The sequence below is a fragment of the Cetorhinus maximus genome, chromosome 9, assembly GCF_964194155.1.
Source record: "Cetorhinus maximus chromosome 9, sCetMax3.hap1.1, whole genome shotgun sequence".
NCBI classification, from domain to species: Eukaryota; Metazoa; Chordata; class Chondrichthyes; order Lamniformes; family Cetorhinidae; genus Cetorhinus; species Cetorhinus maximus.
In genome coordinates this window covers 16,948,248-16,974,172 of record NC_135887.1, presented here as the reverse complement: position 1 = coordinate 16,974,172, position 25,925 = coordinate 16,948,248, and the positions used below count along the sequence as shown (strand labels likewise).

General features: G+C 47.8%; 1 protein-coding gene across 17 annotated transcripts in view; it reads right to left on the bottom strand.

Moving 5' to 3' along the window:
- The window catches only part of msi2b (musashi RNA-binding protein 2b), a 505,067-nt gene that overhangs the window by 32,823 nt on the left and 446,319 nt on the right, over positions 1 to 25,925 (bottom strand). For 9 of the 17 annotated variants that reach the window (XM_078548150.1, XM_078548151.1, XM_078548152.1 and 6 more), the window contains one exon: positions 630 to 806. The exons of the other annotated variants lie outside the window; for them this stretch is intronic. In XM_078548150.1, coding sequence (XP_078404276.1) covers positions 630 to 806 — 177 coding nt within the window. The remainder of the gene's footprint in view (positions 1 to 629; positions 807 to 25,925) is intronic. 17 annotated transcript variants of the gene reach the window in all.

The window sequence follows — 25,925 nt, the reverse complement described above, 5'->3', positions numbered from 1 at the left end:
GAGCGCAATGAGAGAGCTTCTTAAAGCCCGAGGAACGGGTCAAGCCTGCATTTTCTTTTTAAGTTTATAACCCACAACATGCTTTGTCTCTCTAAAAAAAAAAGAACAGGACCACTCACGTCGGTAAATAAGTTTCACAAACGCGCCAAAATTGCTCTGAGGAGAGAGGCAGGCCGCTTAGTTATTCCACGCAGGCACTAGTTTAATATACAAGTCAAAATAATTATCTGTTGTCACAGAAGATTAAAATGATCAATCGCTCGGTTTTTTTTTGTTGGGGGAGGGGGGGGGCGGCGGGCGGGGGAGCAGCACATGGGGTGAAAAATCTTTGCATTCTTGTGAGAAAGTAATTTTAAAAATGACAGAAATAATTGCGAATACCCCTCCCACCCGCGGTGAATGGAACAGGCAATGCAGATATGGCCTCATTGGCTCCAAGTCATATGGTATCGCTTTTAAACAGGTGAAGAAACACTTGATCCCACTGTCCCACCACTTCCCCACCCCCCCGCCTCCCCCACCCACCCAACACCCAGCCCCCCCTCCCCCCACCCACCCACCACCGACCTCGCCCATTCACCCCCCGCCCCGCCCCACCCCACCAAAGGAAATGAATCTGTGGCACAAACCTGGGTTCTTAAACTGATCCGGATTGGTTAGATGGTGCAGGGAGGGACTGCTTGCTGACGGAGCGTGCTCACTGCGAAGCATCTGAGCGGCCCGCAGTCCAACCGAGCCGTAGTCCGCAAACGAGAAGGAGGCCCGCTGATCGCCGGGCGTGGAATAGAAACCGTAATCGGGAAACCCTGGGAGACACAGGGGACCTTTAATCATTGTCCAAGCGGCACAGAATTACCACAGGGCCAGTTTACTCTGGCCCACGTACATCACATGAAGAAAACAGCAAGGCTAGAACCCCGAGGTTTAAGCAAAGGTATTGGTACAGGGACACACAGTAGGCTGAAACCACCAAGACTATAGAAGGGCAGGCCGCTCCCAGAGAGGTACAGAGCCTACCAACTAAAGGCATTCTGACTCCCTGTTTGTTGCCAATGTTCCCTATCACATTTTATTGATCCCGGATTCAGCTATATTTTAGTTCCTTCAACTACACCGCCAATACCTTCCTACTATTTAAATGCATTAGATACAGTTCAGGTCCATTAAAAAATAAATCCCACACAGAATGAATTCAAAAACAATGGCTTTATCCTGTCAATTCCAGATAAGCTCAGGGCATTTTTATTTTTGTTTCTCACGCCCACCAACCACCCCCCCACCCCCCCCACCCCCCAACCACCCCCCAACCCTTTATCTGCCGGTCAAGTGCTAACTGAAATTATTGATTGACCAGCGGGGCTGCGAGTGATCGCACGGCTGCGAGGGCCTCTGGAATGTTGGGGGATCGGGATCCTGTGCCCGGTGAACATTTGAACTAGACATTCATGCTTCCCTTACAGTGGGCCTTTTGCTGAAGGAATGCCCTTCCCAAGCCGGTGCCCTGTTCATGGGCTGCTCTGCGGTTTGCTGGTGCCCATGGCAACGAGATGGGCGAGGTCCTCCTTCTTGGCGCTTACAGTAAAACGGTGGCATGGTTCAGCCTTCCCTTAAAATGCCCTGCCCAATTGGCGTTTTCACCGGGCTGGCGAATCCGCTTTGCCAGCTCACTGCCCAAGCAGGGAAGGTACAGAGGGAACCTCATCCATGCTTGTAGTTGTGTCTACGCTCCGCTCCAGGTTCCAAATTCACCACAAAGGGTAAAAATCTACAGGAGTAACACTTGAGAACTACAGAAGCGTTTTCACCTGCCCCTGGTTCAAGGTCGCTCTCCAATGAGCACAAGGAGAGGGAACATCGCCCAACATCAACTCCAGCATTACCACATACTGCAAACGGGGAACCAGAGAGACACGGAGTGGCAGGTCCACTAAGGGAACGGTAACATTGTGGTTATGATCTAGAGATTTGAGTTCAAACCCCACCAGGGCTACTGGGGAATTTAAATTTGGTTAATAGAGAAATCTGGAATGAAAAGTTTGTATCAGTAATGGCGGCTGTGAAAGCACCAGATTGTTGTAAAAACCCATCTGGTTCACTAATGCCCTTTAGGGAAGGAAATCTGCCATCCTTACTCGGTCTAGCCATGTGACTCCACACCCAATGTGGTTGACTTAACTGTCTTCTGAAATGGCCAAGTAAGCCCCTCAGTTCAAGGGCAATTAGGGATGGGCAACAAATGCTGGTTTTGCCAATTGTGCCTAAATCCAGAGAATGAATTTTTAAAAAGATGACTAAAAGATGGGAGGTCAACTACAAGTAGCTTCTCCCCACCCCCATCCAGTGCATCCCATACCCCCAAAACACTATCATAGTAGCTACCTTAGAGCGCTAGTTTTTACTGAGCCTGGGACTGTATCAATAGCTCCAGGAAACCCGCCTCCCAGTGCTGGGCCACTCAAGCCGACATTTGAGAAGTGGGATTGGGATTGTCCAGGAGCTGTGGTGTCCTGTCCGCGTAATGAAGGTGAGTTCTGAGCCCATAGCAAGTGAGAAGAGGTGGGGCAAGCAGTGTAAACGAGAAAAATATTGTGCTTCTAGGGCACGCAGGGCTAAAGAGAGGGGGCGGTGCAATGTAATCATTGGCACAATGACAGGGACAATTGAAGCAACACCACTGTCAAAAATGTGCCAAGGGAAATACTTTGGGCAATTCTGGTCAAGCGTATGGAGAAAATCCAAGATAGATTTAGCTCCTGACCATCAGTATCCCTTCCATCTCCACAACCCCCAGTTCTCAGACACTTTTCCTGAATTTTTGTCAGGGTACATTTCCATTGATACCTGGCACCATTGCCCATGTGATCAATTCTTCACGAATGTGAACCCGGACAATCAGCACCGCTCGTCGGCTCAACTACGCAGGGCAAGATAGCCCAGTTCAATTCTAGGCTTGACTAATGCCAGCAAATACACAGCCACCTGCTAGTGACCAACAACAGGTATCCTGCTTTGCGCCCCCCCCACCCAGTCTACCTTCTGTAGCCCAGAAACATTAAGGCCAATGGTAACACCCTGACTGCTGCCCTGACCCAACATTGTACAGCTGACACGGTACAGATGAGGGAATCAAGCATGAGGCCTTCTGCTCTACTGCCACACCATGCAATGTCTCTAATCCAGTGAACCATAACGTGAGCCCACTGCAGCACCCATCATTTAGAGGGTCTTGAATCTTTGGAACTCCCACCCTAGGGGGCCGTGGATTCTCAATCGCTGAGTACATTGAAGACTGGGATCGGTGAATTTTTGGTCTCTCGGGGAATCAAGGGAACAGCGGAACAGCCTTGAGGGGCTGTATGGCCTCCTCTTGCTCCAATTTCTTATAGAAGAGATCCTGAGGCTGGCCTAGAGATGAGAGGGGAGACAATTCTGACGTGGTTTCTTCGAGCTGTGTCTAATGCATTTAAATCATATTCACCCATAAACCCGGGAGAGACTAGCCAAACCCATCGACTAGCCGTCAGTGCTTTCAGTGCCAAGCTTAAGGTGTTCCTCCCCAACAGGTAACACATAAAAACCAACTGTAAATTAGTGATTTCCTCACCTGCTTCCTGGTTACCCCGCCAGGGATTTCTGTGGGATACCTCGGCTTCTCCCTCCCCACCCCAATTTCCTCAGCAATACAGGTTTGAAATTAGACAGCACAGGCTGAGTTGCCTCACGTTTTTATTTTAGGGAATTCGTTCCTTTCCTGGACCCAAGCAAAGTCTGTGGGTCGTAGTTGCTGGGTGCGGATTAGATTCAAGGGTCAGCAAACGTTGAGCGGGAGTTGCTGACGGTTTAAGACGCCAAAATGCAGATGCATGAAGATCAATGGCAGCAAAATGGTGTTAACTGTCTCAGGACAGGAAATGAGGGGTGTGGGGGGCAGGGGGAGGTGACTGAATGCCATAAAAAGGAAATGACCAACGTCTGGTCTGATAAGGGTTAAGCCTTTCTACATTGATTTCCCAGATTGAATCGCTGTTAAAAAACTTTCTGATAGGCTCAATAGTGAAACTGGTCTTCACCTGTAGAATATTCACTCATAGTGGATCGAAAGCTTGATACGCACCCAATTTTTGTTTCCAGTGACTACAATGGCAAAGGCCATTTTTTGCCAATTCCATGTTTGCTCGTATAGTGTTTGCTTACTCTGCCAGAAAGCTGCTCAGAGCTCAAGCAGAAAAGACATGCTCTCATCTTAGCAGCACACCCTCTGAATGATCACCGCCCTCAAAGCAACGTTAAATATTCGAAACGTCAACTCTTTTCTTCTCCGCCGATGCTGCCAGACCTGCTGAGTTTTTCCAGGTAATTCTGTTTTTGTGTTAAATATTTTGTTACAGCCAACTAATGATCAGGGACCAAAAGGCATCTCAATGGCTTCAACACCTGTCAATAACTGGCCAGTTCCTACAGAGTCTGCTGATCCCAAGTCCTAAAACTCCCTCCCCAATGCACCTCCCCCCCAACCATTTTCTAGGGCAGGAATAGCCCAATCTGCGCAGGAGTGGGATGGGGGCAGAACGGTGGGGGAAATCTACTTGGGGTGGCAGCCTCTCTCTGGCTTGGAGACAGGACTCCAATTGCCAGTTGAGGAGTGGGTGTTGTGGTTGTCCACTGTTATTCCTGAGTTCATGCTGTGAGACAGGATGGCGCGATGGTGTTCACTGCAGGAACACCCATCAGCTACACCTGTCCCACTACCAACACCAAATCATGCAGGTGTATCAGCCCCGGAAAGGGCATTACCCTGGTTCATAAAGGCAGAAAAGTTTCTGCAATAAAGATCTGCTCTTGCTTTCCTCCTTTAAGACACTCCTCAAAACCTACGATCTTTTGGTCATCTGACTGAATATCTCCTTATGTGACTCGGTGTCATACACTGTTTTATAATGTTCCCATGAAGCGTTTTGGGACGTACAGTTACGTTAAAGACGCTATATAAATGTAAGTTGTTGTTGGGCAGAGAGGCCTGTGGGTACTGGCCCAAAATTCCAGATGCGCCCAGGCAGTTGTGAAGGAAATAATGTAAATGGGGTGTTCGCATGCCCACCAAGTCAGCAATTTGTGATACAGGGAGCGGGGTTGGGGGAGCTTGGTACTAGGACAGGCAAAAGCCTCTCCCCGCCATTATTCTGGTGGCTCAGCAATCAATCTGCAATCTCTAGCCGACATCTCTAGCTCTTGCACAGCCGGATGCATTTCTTGTTCAACTCAACTCAGGATGCAACCGAGCCTTTCTTGCCTTTGTGAAAGGTCCTCGTGGGCATTTGCAGAGGCCGGGGTGAAGGATTTCGGACTTTACAACACAATTTTTGAGGAAATTAAAGGATTGGCTAGGCCCTGGATTAATTACCTGCTAAAGGAGCTGAGTTGGTTAAAAGTATTAATTCAGCAAAGGAACTTTCAAACTAACTGCCCAAGGAAGCATGATGGGGAAATTAGCCACATCTGAAAAATTGGCATTAAGGCTGCCTGGAAGGCCATGGATAAGGAGGTCATGAGAGGCTGCAGGAAACCAGCTTAAACAGCAGGTGTTGTTTCTGTAACACCAGCCTGTACAAGCACGGGAGACAGAGAATGGAAAGTTGCCGGACAGCTTGTTTTTCCATCAGTGAATGCAGGGAACGAGCAGCCATTCCAAAGAGAACATTGAGGCAGCTCAAGAACAACTTACAGGATGTTGTTGGAGTTTTAACCTCCCAGTCTCCCAAAGAAGAAGAATTGAGTTTTGAGCTGCATTTCTGACATGACGGTTATAAGAATCTCAAGAAAAGCTGCTGTATTTTAATGCTAATAAAAACAATTATTTAGAAAAGTTTAAGACTTTAATTGATCTCTCCTCTGATTACCCTAAAGATTAAAAGAGGGCTAATTTTAAAAAAAACAGAGAAGAGGAACAGGAGGCTCCCAGTCTGTACCTGGTGATGGACATTTAAGGGATTAAGAGCTCCAATCTCTATTTTGAATTTGTGAGCCCTCTATTTAACTGTGACCTCAAAGGTTCATTGCATAAATATTGTTTGTTTCATCATTCATGGGATGTGGGCATCGCTGGCTAGGCCAGAATTTATTGCCCATCCTTAATTGTCCTTGAGAAAGTGGTGGTGAGCTGCCTTCTTGAACCGCTGCAGTCCATGTGGTGTAGGTACACCCACAGTGCTGTTAGGGAGAGAGTTCCAGAATTTTGACCCAGTGACAATGAAAGAACAGAGATATGTTTCCAAGTCAGGGCGGTGAGTGGCTTGGAGGTGGTGGTGTTCCCATGTATCTGCTGCCCTTGTCCTTCTAGCTGGTAGCAATTGTGCATTTGGAAGGCGCTGTCTAAGGATCGTTGGCGAGTTCCTGCAGTGCATCTTGTAGATGGCACACACTGCTGCCACTGTGTCTCTGTGCTGGAGGGAGTGAATGTTTGTGGATGTGGTGCCAATCAAGCAGGCTGCTTTGTCCTGGATGGTGTCGAGCTTCTTGAGTGTTGTGGGAGCTGCACTCATCCAGGCAAGCGGGGAGTATTCCATCACACTCCTGACTTATGCCTTGTAGATGGTGGACAGGCTTCGGGGAATCAGGAGGTGAGTTACTCGCTGCAGGATTCCTAGCCTCTGACCTGTTCTTGTAGCCGCAGTATTTATATGGCTAGTCCAGTTCAGTATCTAGTCTCAGCAACAGCTGCTGCTTCTCTGGGATAAATCATCTCCCTTCACTGTCCACTCCCAGATGCTGGAGAATGTAAAAAAAACAAAAATCAATATATAAAATTTCACGAGGGCAGGAAGTAGTTCCCAGTCGTGCTCCATCGATGCTGCCTGGGTGGACAGCTGCTGCCTGGATGGACAGCTGCGCAGCAATCTAAAAGTAACCAGGTAGTGCAACAAGCAGGCTGTGCACGACAAAGAGGAATTAGACGGAATACTGCTTCAGAGTTTCTTCAGCTCTCAGAATTACAACTTTTCTCTTCAGCGCTCGTCAACCTTTCGCAAATTTCTGGATCCACCATTGAAAAACTCCAGGGCCTGAATTTCACACTTGGCCTGTGCGCCAAGTCCGCGGGGCCCCTGAAGCGGATGCAAAATGCGCTTCCACCTGCGATCACCACCCCCCCACCCCCCCCCACCCACCTCCGAATGCAATTTCACGCTGGCTGGCCAATTAGAGGCCCACCTGAGGGTGGGGGGGGTGGGGGGTGGGGGAAGAGGGCAGGCGCCGATAATAGTGAGGGTAGGGTCTAAGCGAGCTCCCTGAAGACAGACAGCTGCTGCGGAGCTGCCTCAGGGCAGCCGCAGACCCGGACAGATTAAATGACAAGAAAATAAATTCACAAAACTGTGTCTGTTCAGCACGTTCAGCACCTGACAGCAGAACTCAAAGAAACGTCAGTCCCCAGACATCTTTTTTTATTATTGTATTTCACCCCGGACATCTCATCCAGCCCTTGGATGAGGCTTCGTTTAAAACAGGCTGCCCGCCCGCCCGTGTGATGAGTGCAAAATCGCACGGGCAACGTAAAATCGTGGGCAATAGGGTTTTTAATGGCCTTAACTGGCCCTTTAATTGTCAGCGGGCGTGGCTCAGACTCCGGCATGCGCCCGCCGACCTCAGTATTGCTCGCGTGCGCGATGACATCGGGACCCACGCCCGACGTCATTTCGCATGGTTTCATGTACGCTCGGGTCGGGTGCGCGCACCCGCCAGATCAACGTAAAATTCCGGCCCATTGTTTTGCGTAGCTCCTTTGCTGCCATAACGAGTGATGCCGAGTATATCGGGGGCACCATCAGCTCAGCCTACAACTAGCCCCTGTCCCGCTGCACTCTCAGCAGAACCACTTGTTTTCATGTGTCGCACGATGTCTTGACATTTCAATTTTCATATGCATGCATCCAGTCCTAAAGGACCATAGGTATCTCTCTCTCCCTTAGGTAGGCATTTTTGGCTACTCGTAGATTGAAGGGCGCCACCCTGCAAATGGGGAACAAGGGGAGGAGGTAACACCTCCATGAGCTACCACAGCCGGTACAGGGATTCAACCCACACTGCCGGCGTCATTCTGCATCACAATCTAGCCATCCGTCCAACTGAAGTAACTGACTACCCCAATTTTCATATAGAAATAACCGGTGAAAATAACCGGTGAAATCCCAGGTGATGAAGAAAACCAAACTTATCCTGTCACTAGCAAACAAGAGCCAACATTCGGAGCTGATTTTTGGTGCTTACTTGAAAGACCGTGAAGTGCGTTTGAAGCGTGGTCACTGTTGTAACGCAGGAAACGCAACAGCCGATTTGTGCACAGGAAGCTCCCACAAGCAGCGATGAGATAAATGGCCAGAAAATCTGCTTTATGGTGTTGGTTGAGGGATAAATATTGGCCAGGACACCCGGGAGAACTCCCCTCTGCTCTTCTTCAAAAATAGTGCCATAAGAATTTTTATGTCTGCCTGAGCGGGCAGACGGGGCCTTGGTTAAATGTCTTGTCTGAAAGATGACATCTTTGATCAGCACTGCCCCAACCTGCCATCCCAGGAAAAGATTGGCTGGGGGGGGGGCGGGGGTGTGAAGTCAAATGGTTCTGGTGGAAATAAGCGGTGAGTCAGGGCTGAGATATCATGGAATGATGCAGCACAGAGCAATGCTTCCTGAACTTCTTCCCGGTCTGGCCCCATTTTAACACCTCAAACTTGGTGTGATCCCAGAGTTGTTGACTGGGTGACTTGGGGGGGGCGGTGATGATTGTAGCCTTCAGCTTTTGGGTGGGGGAAGGGGAGAACAGCGACAAAATAAAACAAAACAGCAGGGTAGTAAGCTTCATTACTCTTTTATGCACTCAGAGGCTACTTCCTGGCCCCACCCTCTCACCACCCCAACTCTCCAATTGCAGCAGGTCCTCCCTCCCCCACTTACTGTTCCTCCAATCGGGATTCCTGTTGAAGCGACCCGCGGGAAACTTGACCACTGCCCACCAGCAAGCTGTGAGCTGAGAAAACAAAAAAATTGGGTGCGTGCATCGTGGGACCTCAGAGTGGGTCCCAGGACACAGGGTCTCTGCTCCACAGTCGCTATTATGGTCTCAGATCTTGTGGCCCCCAAAATCTCGCCCTGTGACACATCTGGGGCTTGCGACCCACAGTTTTTTTTATTCTTTCATGGTGTGTGGGCATCGCTGGCTAGGCCAGCATTTATTGCCCATCTCTAGTTGCCCTTGAGAAGGTGGTGGTGAGCTGCCCTCTTGAACTGCTACAGTCCATGTGATGTAGGTACACCCACAGTGCTGTTAGGGAAAAAGTTTGAGGATTTTGACTAGCCACAGTGAAGGAACGGCGATATATTTCCAAGTCAGGATGGTGCGTGGCTTGGAGGGGAACTTGCAGATGCTGGTGTTCCCATGCATCTGCTGCCCTTGTCCTTCTTGGTGGCAGATGTCATGGGGTTTGGAAGGTGCTGCCTAAGGAGACTTGGTGAGTTGCTGCAGTGCATCTTGTAGATGGTACACACTTGTGGCAGTGTGTGTCAGTGGTGGAGGGACTGAATGTTTGTGGATGTGATGCCAATCAAGCGGGCTACTTTGTCTTGGATGGTGTTGAGGTTCTTGAGTGTTGTGGGAGCTGCACTCATCCAGGCAAATGGGGAATATTCCATCACACTCCTGACTTGTGCCTTGTAGATGGTGGACAGGCTTTGGGGAGTAAGGGAACGCCAGGCATGGAAACAAGCATTTTGGCCACTTGTGCCTGTACTGGCTCATTGGGAGCGCTTTCTAATTATTCTTCTTCACACTCCCCTGCTCTTTCCCTATAGTCTTGTGAATGGTTTTCCTTCAAGTATGCACCCAATTCTCTTTTGAAAGTTACTAGTGAACTTGCTTCCAGCCTCCTTTCAGGCATATCACAACGAGTCACTGTGTATGAAATTGTTTCCTCAATGTCACCTCTGGTTCTTTTGCCAATCTGTTGCCCTCTGGTTATCAACCTTTCTGCCACTGGAGACAGTTTCCCTTTATTTACAAAATCAACGCCCTTATGATTTTGAACACCTCTATCAAATCTCCCCTTACCCTTCTCCGCTCCAAGGAGAGCAAGCCCACATTCTCCACACAGCTCACCCCTGACACCATTTCCACTAAATTTCCTCCGCCCCTCCCCCCCATGGTCCTGACACCCTTTCGAAAGTGCGGCGCCTGGAATTGAATCCGCTATTAATGTGCTTCTTCTTTAAGCCTCTCTCTTCCACACGTTTCCAAGCTCTCTTATTTGCTTTTAACAAAATGTATTTTTTTTGGCTCCCGTAATCTCTTTGTCAATTTCTAATCAAGACTCATGTCTTCCATGTTATTGCTAATCAGGCCTGGCTGATTGCTAGATAATAGCATCCCAGATCGAGTCCTGTTATTTATTACTTGCTGAATTGGTTCGGCTTGACTCAAAAAAAAAAATAACAGCCCCACTTCAGCGCGAGCTTCTTAAGAATCATGGGGTCACTGCACAAAAGGGAGCCTCAGCTCATCTTTAATCATTATGAAAGGCTTCTGTGATTCTAATCCATCTCTGTTGTGAGTGTTAATGGTTCCGTGTCCTTGGGAGTTCGAACGGTTCTCCGTGCATGTTGCTAATTAGGCGAGCAAGGAACTATTTGAAGTCTCTCATGTTTCTAATTAAGATCCTTAACAACAAACAAATGCCAGGCCTGTGTCCTGTCCCATTTCCTCACTGCCCGGGCTTTCGTTACAGCTTCTTAAACCTCTTACTTGGGCTATTGTGTTATGGCCTCATGTGACCTCCTGAACTAGTTTAGATCGCCCGAGGTACGCGGGAGAGTAATTTTCCACTGTTTTTCTTCCCGTTATTGGGTTATCTCAGTTTTATTCCACCTCTCCCAGAAGATCATGTGGTTGCAGGGGCGGGTCAGGGAGAAACAATTTAAGCCCATGATGGTCCGGTCATTATGGTGTTCGAGACAGGCTTAATGGGCTAGCGATAATAAAAACAGTGTTGGAAAAACTTAGCAAGTCTGGCGGCGTCTTCGGAGAGAGAAACAGTTCTGAAGAAGAGCCACATCGGACTCGAAACATAGGCCTGAATCTTCTGGTTGGCGTGCAAGGGGCAGGCCCCGCTCGCCGACGCGTAAAATGACGCACGGTGATGTTGGGCGTGCGTCCCAACGTCACCGCGTATCATTCCGATCCTCAGTATGGTGGGCGCGCAGCGGAATCGGCTGCGTGCCCGCCGAACTGTCTAAGGCCTATTAAGGCCATTATTAAACTAATTGAGGTACTTGTCAGGGGTGCCCGTCCAACCTTAAGGTTGGCGGGGGGCAGGCGAAGAACCCAGGCGGCCTTCGCATTTTTCATGGCGCCTCATCCACGGGCGGGATGGGGTTTCACGAAGGGTTTATAAGTTTAATAAAAAATTTTATTAAAATTCATTGACACGTCCCAGCTCATGTGACACTGTCACATGATGGGACATGTCTGAAATTATTTTTATTCAACTTATTAAAATCAAAGTAATCTCCCTGAGGCAGCTCTGTGCCTCAGGGAGGCTTCTGCAGGCCCTGAGAGTGCAGGCCCCGACTCTCCCTCCTCCCCCTGCCCGCACAGGTAGTGCTAAGCGCTTCTGGGTGCGTGTCACGCTGGGCGGGCCTTAATTGGTCCACCCACGCAAAATTCTCCCCATTAACTCTTGTTTCCCTCTCTCCACAGATGCTGCCAGATCTGCTGAGTTTTTCCAGTACTTTCTGGTTTTATTTCAGAAATCCAGCATCCGCAGCATTTAGCTTTTATTGATGGACTAGCTAATCTTTTCCTGCCTGTCAGTGTCTCGTACCCTTCTAAAATTCAGTATGGCTGCAGCACATTCGGTAGCACTCTCAACCTTTGAGTCAGAAGATTGTGGGTTCAGGTCCCACTCCAAGACTCAAGTACAATAATCAAGGCTGACACTCCAGTGCAAGTAGTGAGGGAGTGTTGTACTGTCAGAGGTGCATCTTTCAGGTGAAGTGTTAAAACCGAGGCAAAAACAGAAAATGCTGGAAAAACTCAGCACCTGTTGTTAGAGAAACAGAGTTAATGTTTCGAGTCCAGATGAGCCTTCTTCAGTTCATACGGTTCAGATGCTGCTAGACCTGCTGAGCCTTTCCGGCACTTTCTGTTTTTGTTTCAGGTTTCCAGCATCTGCAGTATTTTGCTTTCACGTTAAAACCGAGGCCCTCTCTGTCCGCTCAAAGATCCTGTGGCACTATTTCGAAGAACCACAAGGGAGCTACCCCTGGTGCCCGGGGCCAACATTTATCCCTTAATCAACATTACAAAAGGAAACAGGTCATTATCACATCGCTGTTTGTGGAAGCTTGCTGTGCACAGATTGGCTGCCACGTTCCTTACATCTCAATAGTGACCGCTCTTCCTAAGTACTCAATCGGCTGCAAAGCGCTTTGGGGGCCTCCTGAGGTCATGAAGGCTGCTCTCTAAATGAACATTTTCCTTTTTTCTCTCTCAATTGACTCCAAACAAAAAAAGTCGCTGTTATTAGGTCAAGCTGTCAAACAATCGAGGCATCAGCGCAAGAATAGGATGCAAACCTAACAGGTACTTTAGGTGTCTCAGCAGGAAGCTGTGAGCCATTTCTCCTTTCCACACTTTTAAAAAAAAAAAATACGCCAAATATTTGGATATCTCGAGCTGTGTGGGAGTTTGTTGGTAATTGAGACACCACAATATCAGACAACTTACACATTGCTCTGACAAAACCCAAACACTAAATTACTTATTGAAACCCGCTGTATCTTACAAGCAATTTTTCCACCCCTGAGGGAATTAGTGGATGGTTGAAAAAAAGGATTTTATCATCTGAGAGAACCTGGACCATCCATTTTGTTTTTTTACCCTCTAATACCTTCATTCTGCTTTTTCCAACCTCCACCCCACCACCCACCCACCCACCCCCCACCCGCCTCCTCCCCCGCCTTAATGCTCTAGGGTTGCCACCCATCCAGGATGCCCCCAGACTCTCCAGGGATTAAAGATTAACCTCCCAGGCACTGCTACAAGCAAAAGCCAGGGGAAAAATCATAGGCGCTGAGAAACACTGTGCATTTTTCTAATATCTTGGAAATCTATTGTCTGTTGGTAATGAATACATCTACAAACAGCTGTGTTTGACTGAGTAGAGCGCTTCAAGGAGGGAGATCATGTGATAAAACCATCAGGAAAATGCCACAGTCCGTCACTCTACGCTACACACATATCCCCAACATCTGAGTCAGAGAAAAAAGGGATGGAATCAGACAACTTCTGCCACTGAGTATCCCTCTCCATCGCCATCATTGGGGCCTACACTCCAGCCCATATCCTGACAAGTTCATACAAGCAGGAGCAGGCTGTATGGTCCACTGAGCCTGCTCTACTATTTGATAAGATCATGGCCGATTTGATTGTGGCCTTAACTCCACTTTCCCTACTTGCTCCCTTAATCCTTGACTCCCTGGTCGATCAAAAATCTGTCTCAGCCTTGAATATATTCACTGACCTAATCTCCACTGCTCTCTGGGGTAGTGAATTCCAAATGACCCCCTGAGAGAAGAAATTCCTTCTCATCTCCATCTTCAATTGAAACTGTGCCCCCTCGCCCTAGATTCCCACCACCACCAGCACCCCTCACCTCCGAGAGGAAACATCCTCCCAGCATCTACGATGACAAACCCCCTCTGAATTTTATATCTTTCAATAAGATTGCCTCTCACTCTTCTAAACTCCAGTGAGTATAGGCCCAACCTGCTCAACCTTTCCGCATGAGACAACCCCCGATCCCAGGAATCAGCCTAGTGAATGTTCTCTGAGCTGCTTCTAATGCAAGTATATCCCTCCTTAAGTAAGGAGACCAAAACTGCTCTTCGTACTCCAATGCCCTGTACAGTTGAGGCAAGACTTTCCTACTTTCATAATCCATCCCTTGCAATAAAGGCCAACATTCCATTTGCCTTCCGAATTACTTGCTGTATCTGTATGTTGGCTTTGTGATTCATGTATAAGGACACCCAGAATCCTTTGTACATGCAGCATTCTGCAGTCTCTCTCCGTTTAAATTAATATCCTGCCTCTTATATCCCATTCTTCCTCTCAAAGTGGACAACCTCGCATTTTCCCACATAATTCTCCATCTGCCAATTTTTTGCCCACTCACTTAACCACTATTTCTCTTTGCAGACTCTTTGTATCCTCCTCACAACTTGCCTTCTACCTATCTTTGTATCATCAGCAAATTTGGCTACAATACAGTCTGTCCTGTCATCCAAGTCATTAATATAGATCGAAAATAGTCGAGGCCCCAGCACTGATCCCTGTGGTACTCCACTGGTTACAGTTTGGCAACCTGAAAATTACCCATTTATTCTGACTTTCTGTTTGCTGTTCATTAGCCAATCCTCTATCTATGATAATATATCACCCCCAACAGCGTGCGCTCTTACCTTACGTGGTAACCTTTTATGTGGCATCTTATCGACTGCCTTTCAGCAATCCAAGTGCTCTACATCTACTGGCTCCCCCTTTATCCACCCTGCTTGTTCCTTCCTCAAAGAACTCTAATAAATTTGTCAAACACGATTTGCCTTTCACAAAATCATGTTGACTCTACCTGATTGTATTATGATTTTCTAAATGTCCTGTTACTGCCTCTTAAATAATGATTCCAGAATTTTTCCAATGGCAGGTGCTAGTCTAACTGGCCTACAATTTCCTGCTTTCCACCTCTCTCCTTTCTTGAATAGGGGTATTACATTTCCAGTTTTCCAATCCACTGGGATCTTTCCAGAAGCTAAGGAATTTTGGAAGATTGCAACCATGCACCCAGCAGCCATTTCCTTTAAGACCCCAGGATGTAGTAGGACATCAGGTCCAGGAGACTAGCCTGTCTTCAGCTCCATTAGTATTCTTACTACTTTTTCTCTAGTGATTGTGTTTGTTTTAAGTTCTTCCCTTCCTTTTGCCTATTGATTTCCCACTATTCTTGGGATTCTTTTTGGGCCTGCTACCGAGAAGACAGACATAAAATGCATGTTCAAAGTCTCTGCCATTTCCTGGTTTCTCATTATTAATTTCCCATTCTCACCCTCTAAGGGACCAATGCTTACTTTAGCTACTCTCTTCCTTCTTATATGCTAGTAAAGCTTTTACTGCCTGTTTTACTATTTCTGGTTAGTTTTCTCTCATGCTCCAATTTCTCCCTCTTTTTTTTTTTAGTCCTCCTTTGCTGGTTTCTAAAATTTTCCCAAGCTTCTGGGTTACCATTAATCTTTGCAGCATTGAACATCTTTTCTTTCAATTTGATGCCATCCTTAATTTCCTTAGTTAACCACAGATGGTACATCCTTCTCATAGTATCTTTCCTTCTCAATAGAATATGCCTTTGTTGAGAGTTATGAAATATCTCCTGAAATGTGCCACTGCTTCTCTACTGTCTTATCTTTTAATCTATTTTCTCAGTCCGCTTTAGACAACTCTGCCTTCATATGCTTGTACTGGACTTTATTTAAGTTTAAGACACTAGGTTTCAGACCCAAATTTGTCAACCTCAAACTGAATGTGAAATTCTATTATTTTATGATCACTCTTACCTAGAGGCTCCTTTACTATGAGGTAATTAATTAATTCTGTCTGATTTACTTTACCAAGTCTAAAATAACCTGTTACCTGATTGGTTCCAAAATGTATTGCTCTAAGAAACTGTACAAAATTTACTCTATGAACTCATCCTCTAGGCTACTTTTGCCAATTTGATTCATCCAATCAATATGAAGATTAAAATTTCCCATGATTATTGCAGTTCCTTTCTTAAAAGCCCCCATTATTTCTTGATTTATACTCTGTCCTACACTGCAGCTACTGTTAGTGGGCCTATAAACCACTCCCACAAGCGACTTCTCTCCTTTGCTATTTCTTATCTCTACCCAAACTGTTTCTACATTTTGATCCTTTGAACCAAGATAATTTGTCAGTACTGTACTGATTGCATCCTTTATTAATAGAGAGACACCCCACCTCCTTTTTCTTTCTTCCTGTTTTCCGAAATGTCAAATACCCTTGAATATTCAGGTCCCAGCTGTGGTCACTTTGCAACTATGTCCCTGTAATGGCTATCATAACATATTCATTTATTTCTATTTGCGCTATCAATTCATCCATCTTGTTATGAATGAGCCTTTAACTCTGCCTTTTTACCATTCTCCCTGCTCTGACCCTATTTGCTGGAGCACAGTTACGTTTGTACACACTGTCCCTTCCTGTCACACTCTGGTTATCATTACCCGCATTGCTACCCTGCACTATTGCTTTGTCCTTTCTCTTTAACTTTCCGATTCTCCCCTCACGCGAGCCCTCCCCCCACACAGTAAGTTAGTTTAAAACCCTCTCTACAGCCCTAGTTATATGATTCACAAGTAACTTAGTCCTAGCGCAGTTCAGGTCAAGGCCATCCCAGTCTACAGCTCCCTCGTTCCCCAGCACTGCTGCCAGTGCCCCATGAATTAAAACCCATTTCTCCCACATCAATCTTTGAGCCACGCATTCAACTCCCTAAGCTTATGTACCCTATGCCAAATTTGCTCGTGGTTCAGGTTGTCACGCAGAGATTATTACCTTTCTGGTTCTAATTTTTAATTTAGTCCCTAGCTGCTCATACTCCCTCATCAGAACCTCTTTCTTAGCCCTGCCGATGTTGTTGATGCTCGCGTGGACCACAGCAACTGAACCCTTTCCCTTCATTCTTTGTTCCTCTCCAGCCCTGAGGAGATGTTCTTGACCCTAGCACCGGGCAGGCAATGCAGCTTTCGGGACTCTCAGTCTTGGCTGCAGAGAACAGTGTCTATCCCCTTAACCATATAATGAACCATGCCTTTTAACTCTCCCACCCATCTCACCCCCACCCGCCCAGCCGACTTGAATGGCCTCCTGCATCACAATGCCTTGCTCACCCTTCCTGCAATCCCTGCACTCGTCCACACAAGTTGAAAGAACATGAAGTATGTTGGACATGGCAAGGGCTGAGGCTCCGTCTTTGCTGCCTTTTGGATCCCCGTACCTGCCTCACTCGTAGTCCACCTCCTCCTATCCCTGACCACACACCAAATCTGAAGTACCTGGTCTAAAGGGTGTGACTGCCTCCTGGAACAATATGTCCAGGTAACCTTCCCTCTCCCTGACGTGACATAGTATCGGAAGCTCAGACTCCAGCTCATCAGCTCGAACGCAGAGTTCCTCCAGCTGCAGACGCTTACTGCAGATGTGGTTGCCGTGGATCACACTGGTGTCCACCAGCGCCCACGTGCTACAGCTGCAACACATAACCTGCTCTGCCATCTTTATTAAGTGTTTAATTTAATTAATTAGGTTTCAAGTTTAGAAATATTACTCAACTGTTATCTGTGGTTATACCAGGTAGTTAAACTAGTTAAGATATACATTTAATACAATAATGACAGGGATTACACTGCAGCCTGATGTCCTGACAGGGCCCACACTGCAGCCTGATGTCCTGACAGGGCCCACAAAGCAGCCTTCTGCTCTTACAGGGCCCAAACTGCAGCCTGATGTCCTGACAGGGCCCACACTGCAGCCTGATGTCCTGACAGGGCCCACACTGTAGCCTAATGTCCTGACAGGGCCCACACTGCAGCCTGATATCCTAACAGGGCCCACACTGCAACCTGCTGCTCTCACAGGGCCCACACTGCAGCCTGATGTCCTGACAGGGCCCACACAGCAGCCTGATGTCCTGACAGGGCCCACACTGCAGCCTGATGTCCTGACAGGGCCCACACAGCAGCCTGATGTCCTGACAGGGCCCACACTGTAGCCTGATGTCCTGACAGAGCCCATACTGCAGCCTGATGTCCTGTCAGGGCCCACACCACAGCCTGATGTCCTGACAGAGCCCATACTGCAACCTGATGTCCTGACAGGGCCCAGACTGCAGCCTGATGTCCCGACAGAGCCCACACAGCAGCCTGATGTCCTGGCAGGGCCCACACTACAGCCTGATGTCCTGGCAGGGCCCACACTGCAGCCTGGTGTCCTGACAGGGCCCACACCACAATATAATTCCCTGCAAGGCTCTAGCCCACAGTGCAACACTTTGTAAGGCTAACTCCTACCTTACTCTGCACTGAATCATGACATGAAAAGAAGTAGTTGCTGTCAAGGGCTATTTAAAAACTCCGTATATAATATAAACAATGCTGATGTGTGTCAGCGAATTACTGGCAGTAATCCCTCTGCCAGACAGACGCCATCCTCTCTGTGATCCCTCCTGGGAAAAGGAGATTAAATTACTGCCATAGACTCGCTGCTCACTGCATTTGATATTTTGTTTGGCACAGTTTGTGTATTTCCTGTTTCTTAGTTCATTTGTTTGGATCCAGTTAAGAGAAAGGATAAATCATTATTGTGCTGGGTTATTTACTGATAACTTACGCCCTCTCAGTTAACTACAGGACTCAGCTGAATCAGTGTCGCTGACGATACCATAAACAGCAAGAGCAGATGATCTGGCCTCTCAGCTTGGTCTGGCGCTTTAACTTAACTCCGAGCAGTCCACTATCACCTGGAATGATCTGAAATTCGGATGAGGGGAGGAGGAGGGGGGGGCGTGGAAGGAGCTGGAGGTGGGTGGGTGGCTGGTGGACTGATCTATCAGGAAGGCTGACTGGGCCTAAAAGACTTTTCTTCTTAAAATTCTTACGCGCGTCCTAGACAGCGAACTCTCCCTTATCCACTGTGGGGCACGGTCGAAATGTTTGGTGACTTGAAGCGAGTGCGGGCTGTGCCGGGGGTGCAGGGAACGTTCTCTGGGTGGTCAGGAGCCACTGCGATCTGGAGGCCTGCTGGTGGTCACTCCGGACCTGGGAATTATTCACTTGGGAGCCAGAACGCGCCCAGGATCAGCTGGAAGGCTGGAGTCACACAGGCGACTTGAAGAGACAAAAGCAAATCAATCCAGGTCTGGGAGCCAGGTTGTATTACATGGAATTGCATAGAAATAAAAGCACAGAAAGAGGCCATTCAGCCCACGCTGCCATTTATATTCCACTCCAGCCTCCTCTCATCCTTCTTTATTCAACTCTATCACCGTAACCCTCTATTCCCTTCGCCTTATCTGCCTACCTAGCTTCTCCTTAAACGCATTGACGCTATTTGCTTCAACCTCGCCCGGTGGTTGAGAATTCCACATTCTCACCAGTCTTTTGGAAAAGAATTTTTCTCTGAGTCCCTCGGTGACTATCTTATATTGACGGCCAAGAGTTTTGCTCTTCCCCACACGTGGAAACCCTCTCCCCGTCTCAATTCTACCAAAAACCTTGGCTGGAATCTTGGGGGGGGCTGAGGGGGATCTCGATCGTTGCTGGGAGAGCTGGCAGGGGGCCTGGCGTGGCCTCTATCCGGGCAGGCCCACATCACGTGCCACTCAGGCACTTGACAGGCCAGCAGTGGGATCAAGGACCCGAGGGGCAGAAGTCCAGCGTGCTGAGAGCTGCTGGCCAATCAGAGGTAGGCAAACTCTATTGAATGGCAGGGGCAGGGTTGGTGGCTGCTGCTGGTACGACACCCACCCCAGCCCTAGGACCGCCGTTGGATCCCAGGCCACAGATGGTGGGAAGGGGTGGGTCACGGGGTGGGGGTCGTGGGGAGGGCAGCAGGGGAGTTGGCACCAAGGGCACGAGAGTGGCTCTGAGTGGGCTCCCCACTTCCCACTGCCTACCACACGACTGAGCAACATCGTGTCTGAATTTCTGTGCCAGTGTAATGCCAGGTACTTAAGACTTTACATCCCAACGAGTGGCTGATTGCATCAAGCAACACCTTCCTCCGACTGTTTGTAACAGGCAGAGTATAGGTTATACCCAACCAGCCCATGCTTGCAAAGCCCAAAACAAAACGTTTGCTGTTAAATGTGATTCCTTGATTAGACAGCACTTGCTGAACAATCCTGAGTGCACTAATAGCTACACTAACAACCAATTTAATAAAATCAGTCGACCTCATAATGTGGCTCATTTATGCTTGCTAGAAGTGACATACGTTCATTAGCAGAGACCAGTTGTCTGTAAACAAAAGGATTATGTTCCAGCTTTGTGCCTTTTCTGAATTACCAGAAGCATTAGAGTCTTAGTACCTCATTGCTTTCTCCATGGCAATGCATTAGCCAATCAGAGTCGTCTTGCTAACCAATCAGCACCCTTTTCTCCTGTAGTATAAATTTTTGTGATTGTCTGAAATTTGGCATTCTTGCGTTTGTCCTGATGAGTGCAAGATGAAAAGCTTCAGCAACGTGGCCTGAATTTTTCACTCGTCGGGCGCGTGCGATCGGCGGGCCCGGGAGCGGACGGGAAATGGGTCCCCGCCCACGGTTTCACGTTGGCTGGTACGTGAAACGTGTGCTGAGAAAGACTAGGCTCTGCCTGTGGGAGCGGGAAGAGGGCGGGCGCCGATGTCACCGCGGGTCCTGGTGAGCGCTTCCAGGGAGCTCCCTGAAGGCAGACAGCTGCCCCGGGGGAGCTGCAGACCACAAGAAAAAATGCTGCAAATTACGTCCATGCAGCACAATCAAGCGCCTGAAAGCAAACCTCATAAAAAAACAGGACCCAGGTGTCTCTTTTTATTTTATCTCCCCATGGAGATTTCATCCCGCCCTGGATTGAGGTTTGAGCAAAGGCCGCCTGGCCGATGGGCCTGTCTGCCGACTGTAAAAGTGAATGGGCCAGGGAAAAAATCACTTTCAAATGCCTCCCTAATGGGCTTAATTGTTGGCTGACTGCTGCACCCGCCCGCCAAGCGAGATATCGCGCAAGTGCGCGATGGCGTTGGGACGTTTGCCTGGCGTCATCTCGCGCTATTTCGCAGCCAGACAGGTCGGGCGTGTGGAGGTAAAATTCTGGCCCGCGTCTCAGCAATAGTCGATGTATATTAAAGCTTCTAATGTATAAAAACTTTGGCCTTGAATTTGCGCAGGATTATTATTGCTGGACTAACGCAAGGGGGAATCTGCTAACACCAGCAGCAGGGTATGCTTTACTGCAAACCCCGAACTCACACTCTCAGCCGTGTCGCTCAGGGGGGACAGGAGAGAAGAGGACACTAAGCAAAGGGACGGCGGCCAGCTGCTCTCTCTGGTCTGCCTGGGAGTGCCACTGGAAGAGACCTGGCACTGGTCTAAATCCTGGGCTGTTGTTGCTCCAAGATACGGGTGGAGGCAAGAAATATGAATGGCAAGAGGAGCCTTAGCAAAACGAGAGAGAGAGAGAGAGAGAAGTACCCACGGGACATAGTGCGTTAACTTGGAATAAGACGTGGGGGGCCTGAGAAGCTTAATGAAGCGGACCTGGTCTGCTATCAGGGCCATCTCCAGGCACGAGGCTTAAGGAGATGAGGGTCCTATCGGGTTTTTCTTTGCTCTCAGGATGTGGACGCTGGTGGCCACCACTTCATTTATGGCCCAACCAGTGGCTGCCCTGAGAAGGTGGCAGGGTTGAGCCTTCTCCGTGAAAAATAGCCATTTTTTTTTTTAAGCAAAGGTATGGCTTTCAAGACTACTTCAGGTGAAATTAAGAGCCAAGCACACAGCGCTGGACTGGAGTCGTGTGTCGGCCAGACTGCGCAAGAGCAACAGGGCCCCTTTTCTAACCGCCACTGGTGAACCAACTGGAGTGAGTGGGTGAGAGGCTTTACATTCATTTTTTTTTATATCTATAGGTCACTATCAATGAAATGCTCCCACAAAGGCTCTATAAGTGACAGGCTTTACATAGTGGGTATATTGTATATACTATATACATATAACATATATGTGGGAAGGGCGAGGTAATAAACTGAGTCAGTTGGACTTGCCATCTATTTATTTTGTAATCTGTAATGAACCCTATGCTACCATCGCCACGGCTAACTGAATTTACATCAAATGTTTACAACAGTTTTGACAGCTCTTTCATTAATATTAATGACTGATCTGCAACAAACGGTTGTGTTATTTTTAGACCTCTCTAATTGGGTAGTCATTGCTCATCTGTAAACCAAATGAGACAATCTTCGTATCCATGGAAACAGAGACCACAGTCTCCTTGCTATCAGTTGCTCGTATTAAAATATTACCCATTTAAAAAGGCCACTGCTCTACAGATTCGACAGGGGTTTCTCGCCGCTTTGCCTAAACAGTGCAGTTAGGGGCCAGTCCTTGGTGTGATTTGCATAATCTCCAGTCTTCCCATCCACCGTTACCGTATATTATGCCTGTTGTGTTACTCAAGACTAGGAGCTACTGTTCTGAGCGCAAGAAAAGTCCCATCTCCTGGAGACTCTTGTAAGGTTTTGCTAATAACACATGCTCTGTTAGCCAAAGGTGCTAAGGAGGAACAGCGGGGTATATGAAGTTCACCATGATCTCAATGAATGGAATAGGATCGAGGGGCGCAATGATCTCCTCTGGTTCCTGTGCTGGGATTGTTCTCTCTAGGGCAGAGAAGGTTAGGGCAGGGGTTTAACAGAGCTGTTCAAAATCGTGAAGGGGTTTTGATCAAGTAGACAGGACATACTTGTTTCCACTGGCAGGAGGGTTGTGAAGCTGAGGAGACAGATTGAATGGCATTGGCAAAAGAACCAGAGGACCACGGAGGAGGCTTTTATTTAACTGTGAGTCGCTATGGTCTGCAATACTTGGCCTGAAATAGGGGTAGAAGCAGATTCAATTATAACTTATAAAAGGGAAATGAATATATACTTGAAAAGGAGTAAAATTGCAAAGCCGTGGGGAAAGAGCAGCATGTATGATTAATTGGATAGTTCATTCAGAGAGCTGGCACAGGCACGATGGGCCAAATGGCCTCCTTCCACGCTGTGATATCCTGACAATGATTTGCCGATAGTGTCCGAGGCAGTAATTAGTCTCAAACAGAGAGAGAGAAATATTTCATAAACAGATCTGTTGTTGGCATTCTGAGTGAGTGGACAGTGGAGAGGGCTAAGTACTCTTTTGACCTCTGGGATGAAATTCAGCTTCTGTTTTGGAGGGAATCGCGTAGGAACAGAATCACAAAATTGTTACAGTGTACAAGGGGGCCATTCGGCCCATCGAGCCTGCACTGGCTCACTGAAAGAGCATTCCAGCTGGTCCCACGCCCCTGCCTTATTCCCGTAACCCTGCGCACTCTTCGTTTTCAGGTAACAATCCAATTCCCTTTCCACCCTCTCAGGAAATTTGTTCCAGACTCCAATTACCCTCTGGGTGAATTTTTTTTCCTCACATCACATTTACTCCTTCTGCCAATTATTTTGAATCTGTGCCCTCTAGTTCTTGATGTTCTCTTGAGTGGGAATAGTTTCTCACTATTTACCCTGTCCGTATCCCTCAGGATCTTGAATACCTCTATTGAGTCTCCTCTCAGTCTTCTTTTCTCCAAGGAAAACAGTCCCAACCTCTCCAATCTATCCTCATCGCTACAGTTTTTCATCCCTGGAATCATTCTTGTGAATCTCCTCTGTACCCTCTCCAATGCTTCACATCCTTCCTCAAGTATAGTGCCCAGAACTGGACTCAGTAAGCCAGACGAGGCCTAACTAGTGTCTTATACCATTTCAATACGACCTCCTTACTCTGGCACTCAAATTAATAAAGCCCCTATTAATAAAACCTACAATACTATAAGCTTTATTAACTGCTCTCTCAACATGCCCTGCCATCTTCAATTACTTATGCACATATACACCAAGGTCCCTCTGTTCCTGCACCTCCTTTAGAGTTTCTCCCTTTGTTTTATACTTTCTCTCCATACTCTTCCTGCCCAAAAATGAATCACTTCACACTTCTCTGCATTGAGCTTCATCTGCCACTTGTCAGCCCACTAGAGCTGTGCGTAGGTCAGACTGAGGGAGGATCAAGAGTAGGGCAAATGACTAGGCCTGGCCTGCATGTCACGGCACCATGGGGAATGCTGGTTTCCCAGCGGACCTGAGCCATAATGAATCATCTGCTTGCCCTGGTTGCGAGAGAGCAAGGCATTGACCTAACACTCTAAGGTATATGAGTCATCATCCAACACACTGTACCAGGAGAGCGCTTGGCAATGGCCTTTAGTTTAAATGGAGAGCAGCAGCCACCCAGGATGTCTACTGTACTTATGTGGCCAAACAGTGGCTCTTCCTCAAAGCGGGCACAGCCAGCCACTGGGGCAAGGGTACAAACTTACGGGGGATGGCATCGTTAGCATGCCATCCAGGCAACTCCTTTAAGGTTGGCTTACAAAATTTAACTCTTCTGATAACATGTAGGGGGAACCGAAGTGAGTTTGTCACCGGCTGCAGAGTGAACACTTCCCCCCCCACCCACCGCCGTCCAAACATTCCTTCAAAATCCTGGCTGACAGAACAAACCTTTACCCAGAGAGGTGGCCTGAATGTGCAGCTTGGGAGAAATTGAGGCAAATAGCACAGATACATTTAAGGGGAAGCTGGTTAAGTACAAGGAGGAAGGATATATCAATAGGGTGAGGTGAAGTAGGGTGGGAAGAGGCTCGTGTGGAACATAAGCACCAGCATGGACCAGTTGGGCTGAATGGCCTGTTTGTGTGCTGTAAATGATATGTAATTCTGTGTAATGAAGATCAGGTGATAAAACAAGGTCCCTGACACAGAAGTTCTTCAGAAAGCTGGACGTGCTAATCAGGGCTGCTCAGATCATCGAGTCATCTGGTGAGGTCATCTGGTGTCTGAAGAAGGGGATCTTGAAGAAGATCTTTTAAGGTTCATTGACAAATGGGAAGCAATGTCATTCTGGTCCGTAAAAGAGATACAAAGGCTGCTGAGAAGCCACTGAGACCCTGCATAATAGATGTCCAAGAGTGGAAACGGCTTGCCCAGAATAGGAAAGCAAGATGGGATCTATGATGACATCTCCCACTATGAGCCTTGTTGCACTGCCGATGTCTGATCTGAAACGTCAAGGTCCCCAACAGGGTGTATCCAGGATCCCACAGTTCAATCTCCAAACAATGGTCGGTCTCCTCAGTCACCAAAGTGCTCTCGAGGTGACTTTCTTGGATATCTTGGAGGGGCAAATAAAATGAGGCGATTGGCTGGAACTCCGCTGGTGAGATGGCTAAGGATGGTCATTCACGCGGGTTCTCTCAATAATTCCGCTGATCCTCCGAAGCTGAGGTGGGAGATTGGGAGGACCTTCTCCTTCTGGCCTAGCTTCCAGTGCTCTCGAGGCCTTGTCTAGTTAAAATGATTTGTGGATGCCCTCCTTTTTAATTTGTTGCAGATAGAATCCACTGCCGCTCCTCCCAAACCAAAAAGCTATTCAACATTATCGACAATTGTTTCTCAAACTAAGCGCCACCATGTGATTTGCATTGCCCGCCACCCACCCCCACCCACCTCACCAACCAGAGGCTTGGAAAGAAATGGGCAAAATGGAGCGTGGCAAACATCTTTTCATGAAGGCACTGCCCCTTTACGATAACTGCTCTGCAAGGTCTCGGAGATTGTTTGACTGAAGCGCAACGGGAAGGCAGTTGGTGCCTGAGAAAGAAAGTAGAAAGACTTGCATTTATATAGTGCCTTTCACAACCTCAGGGGAGTCCCAAAGCGCTGTCCAACCAACAAAGTACTTTGTGAAGTGTAATAGCTGCTGTAATGTAGGAAACACAGCAGTCAATTTGTGCACAGCAAGCTCCCGCAAACAGCAATGTGAGAATGACCAGATAATGCTTTTAGTGAAGTTGTTGAGGGATAAATATTGCCAGGACACAGGGGCTAACTCCCCTGCCATTCTTCCTACAATGGCCGTGGATCTTTTAGATACACCTGAGGAGGCAGACAAAGCCCTAGTTTAACGTCTCCTCTG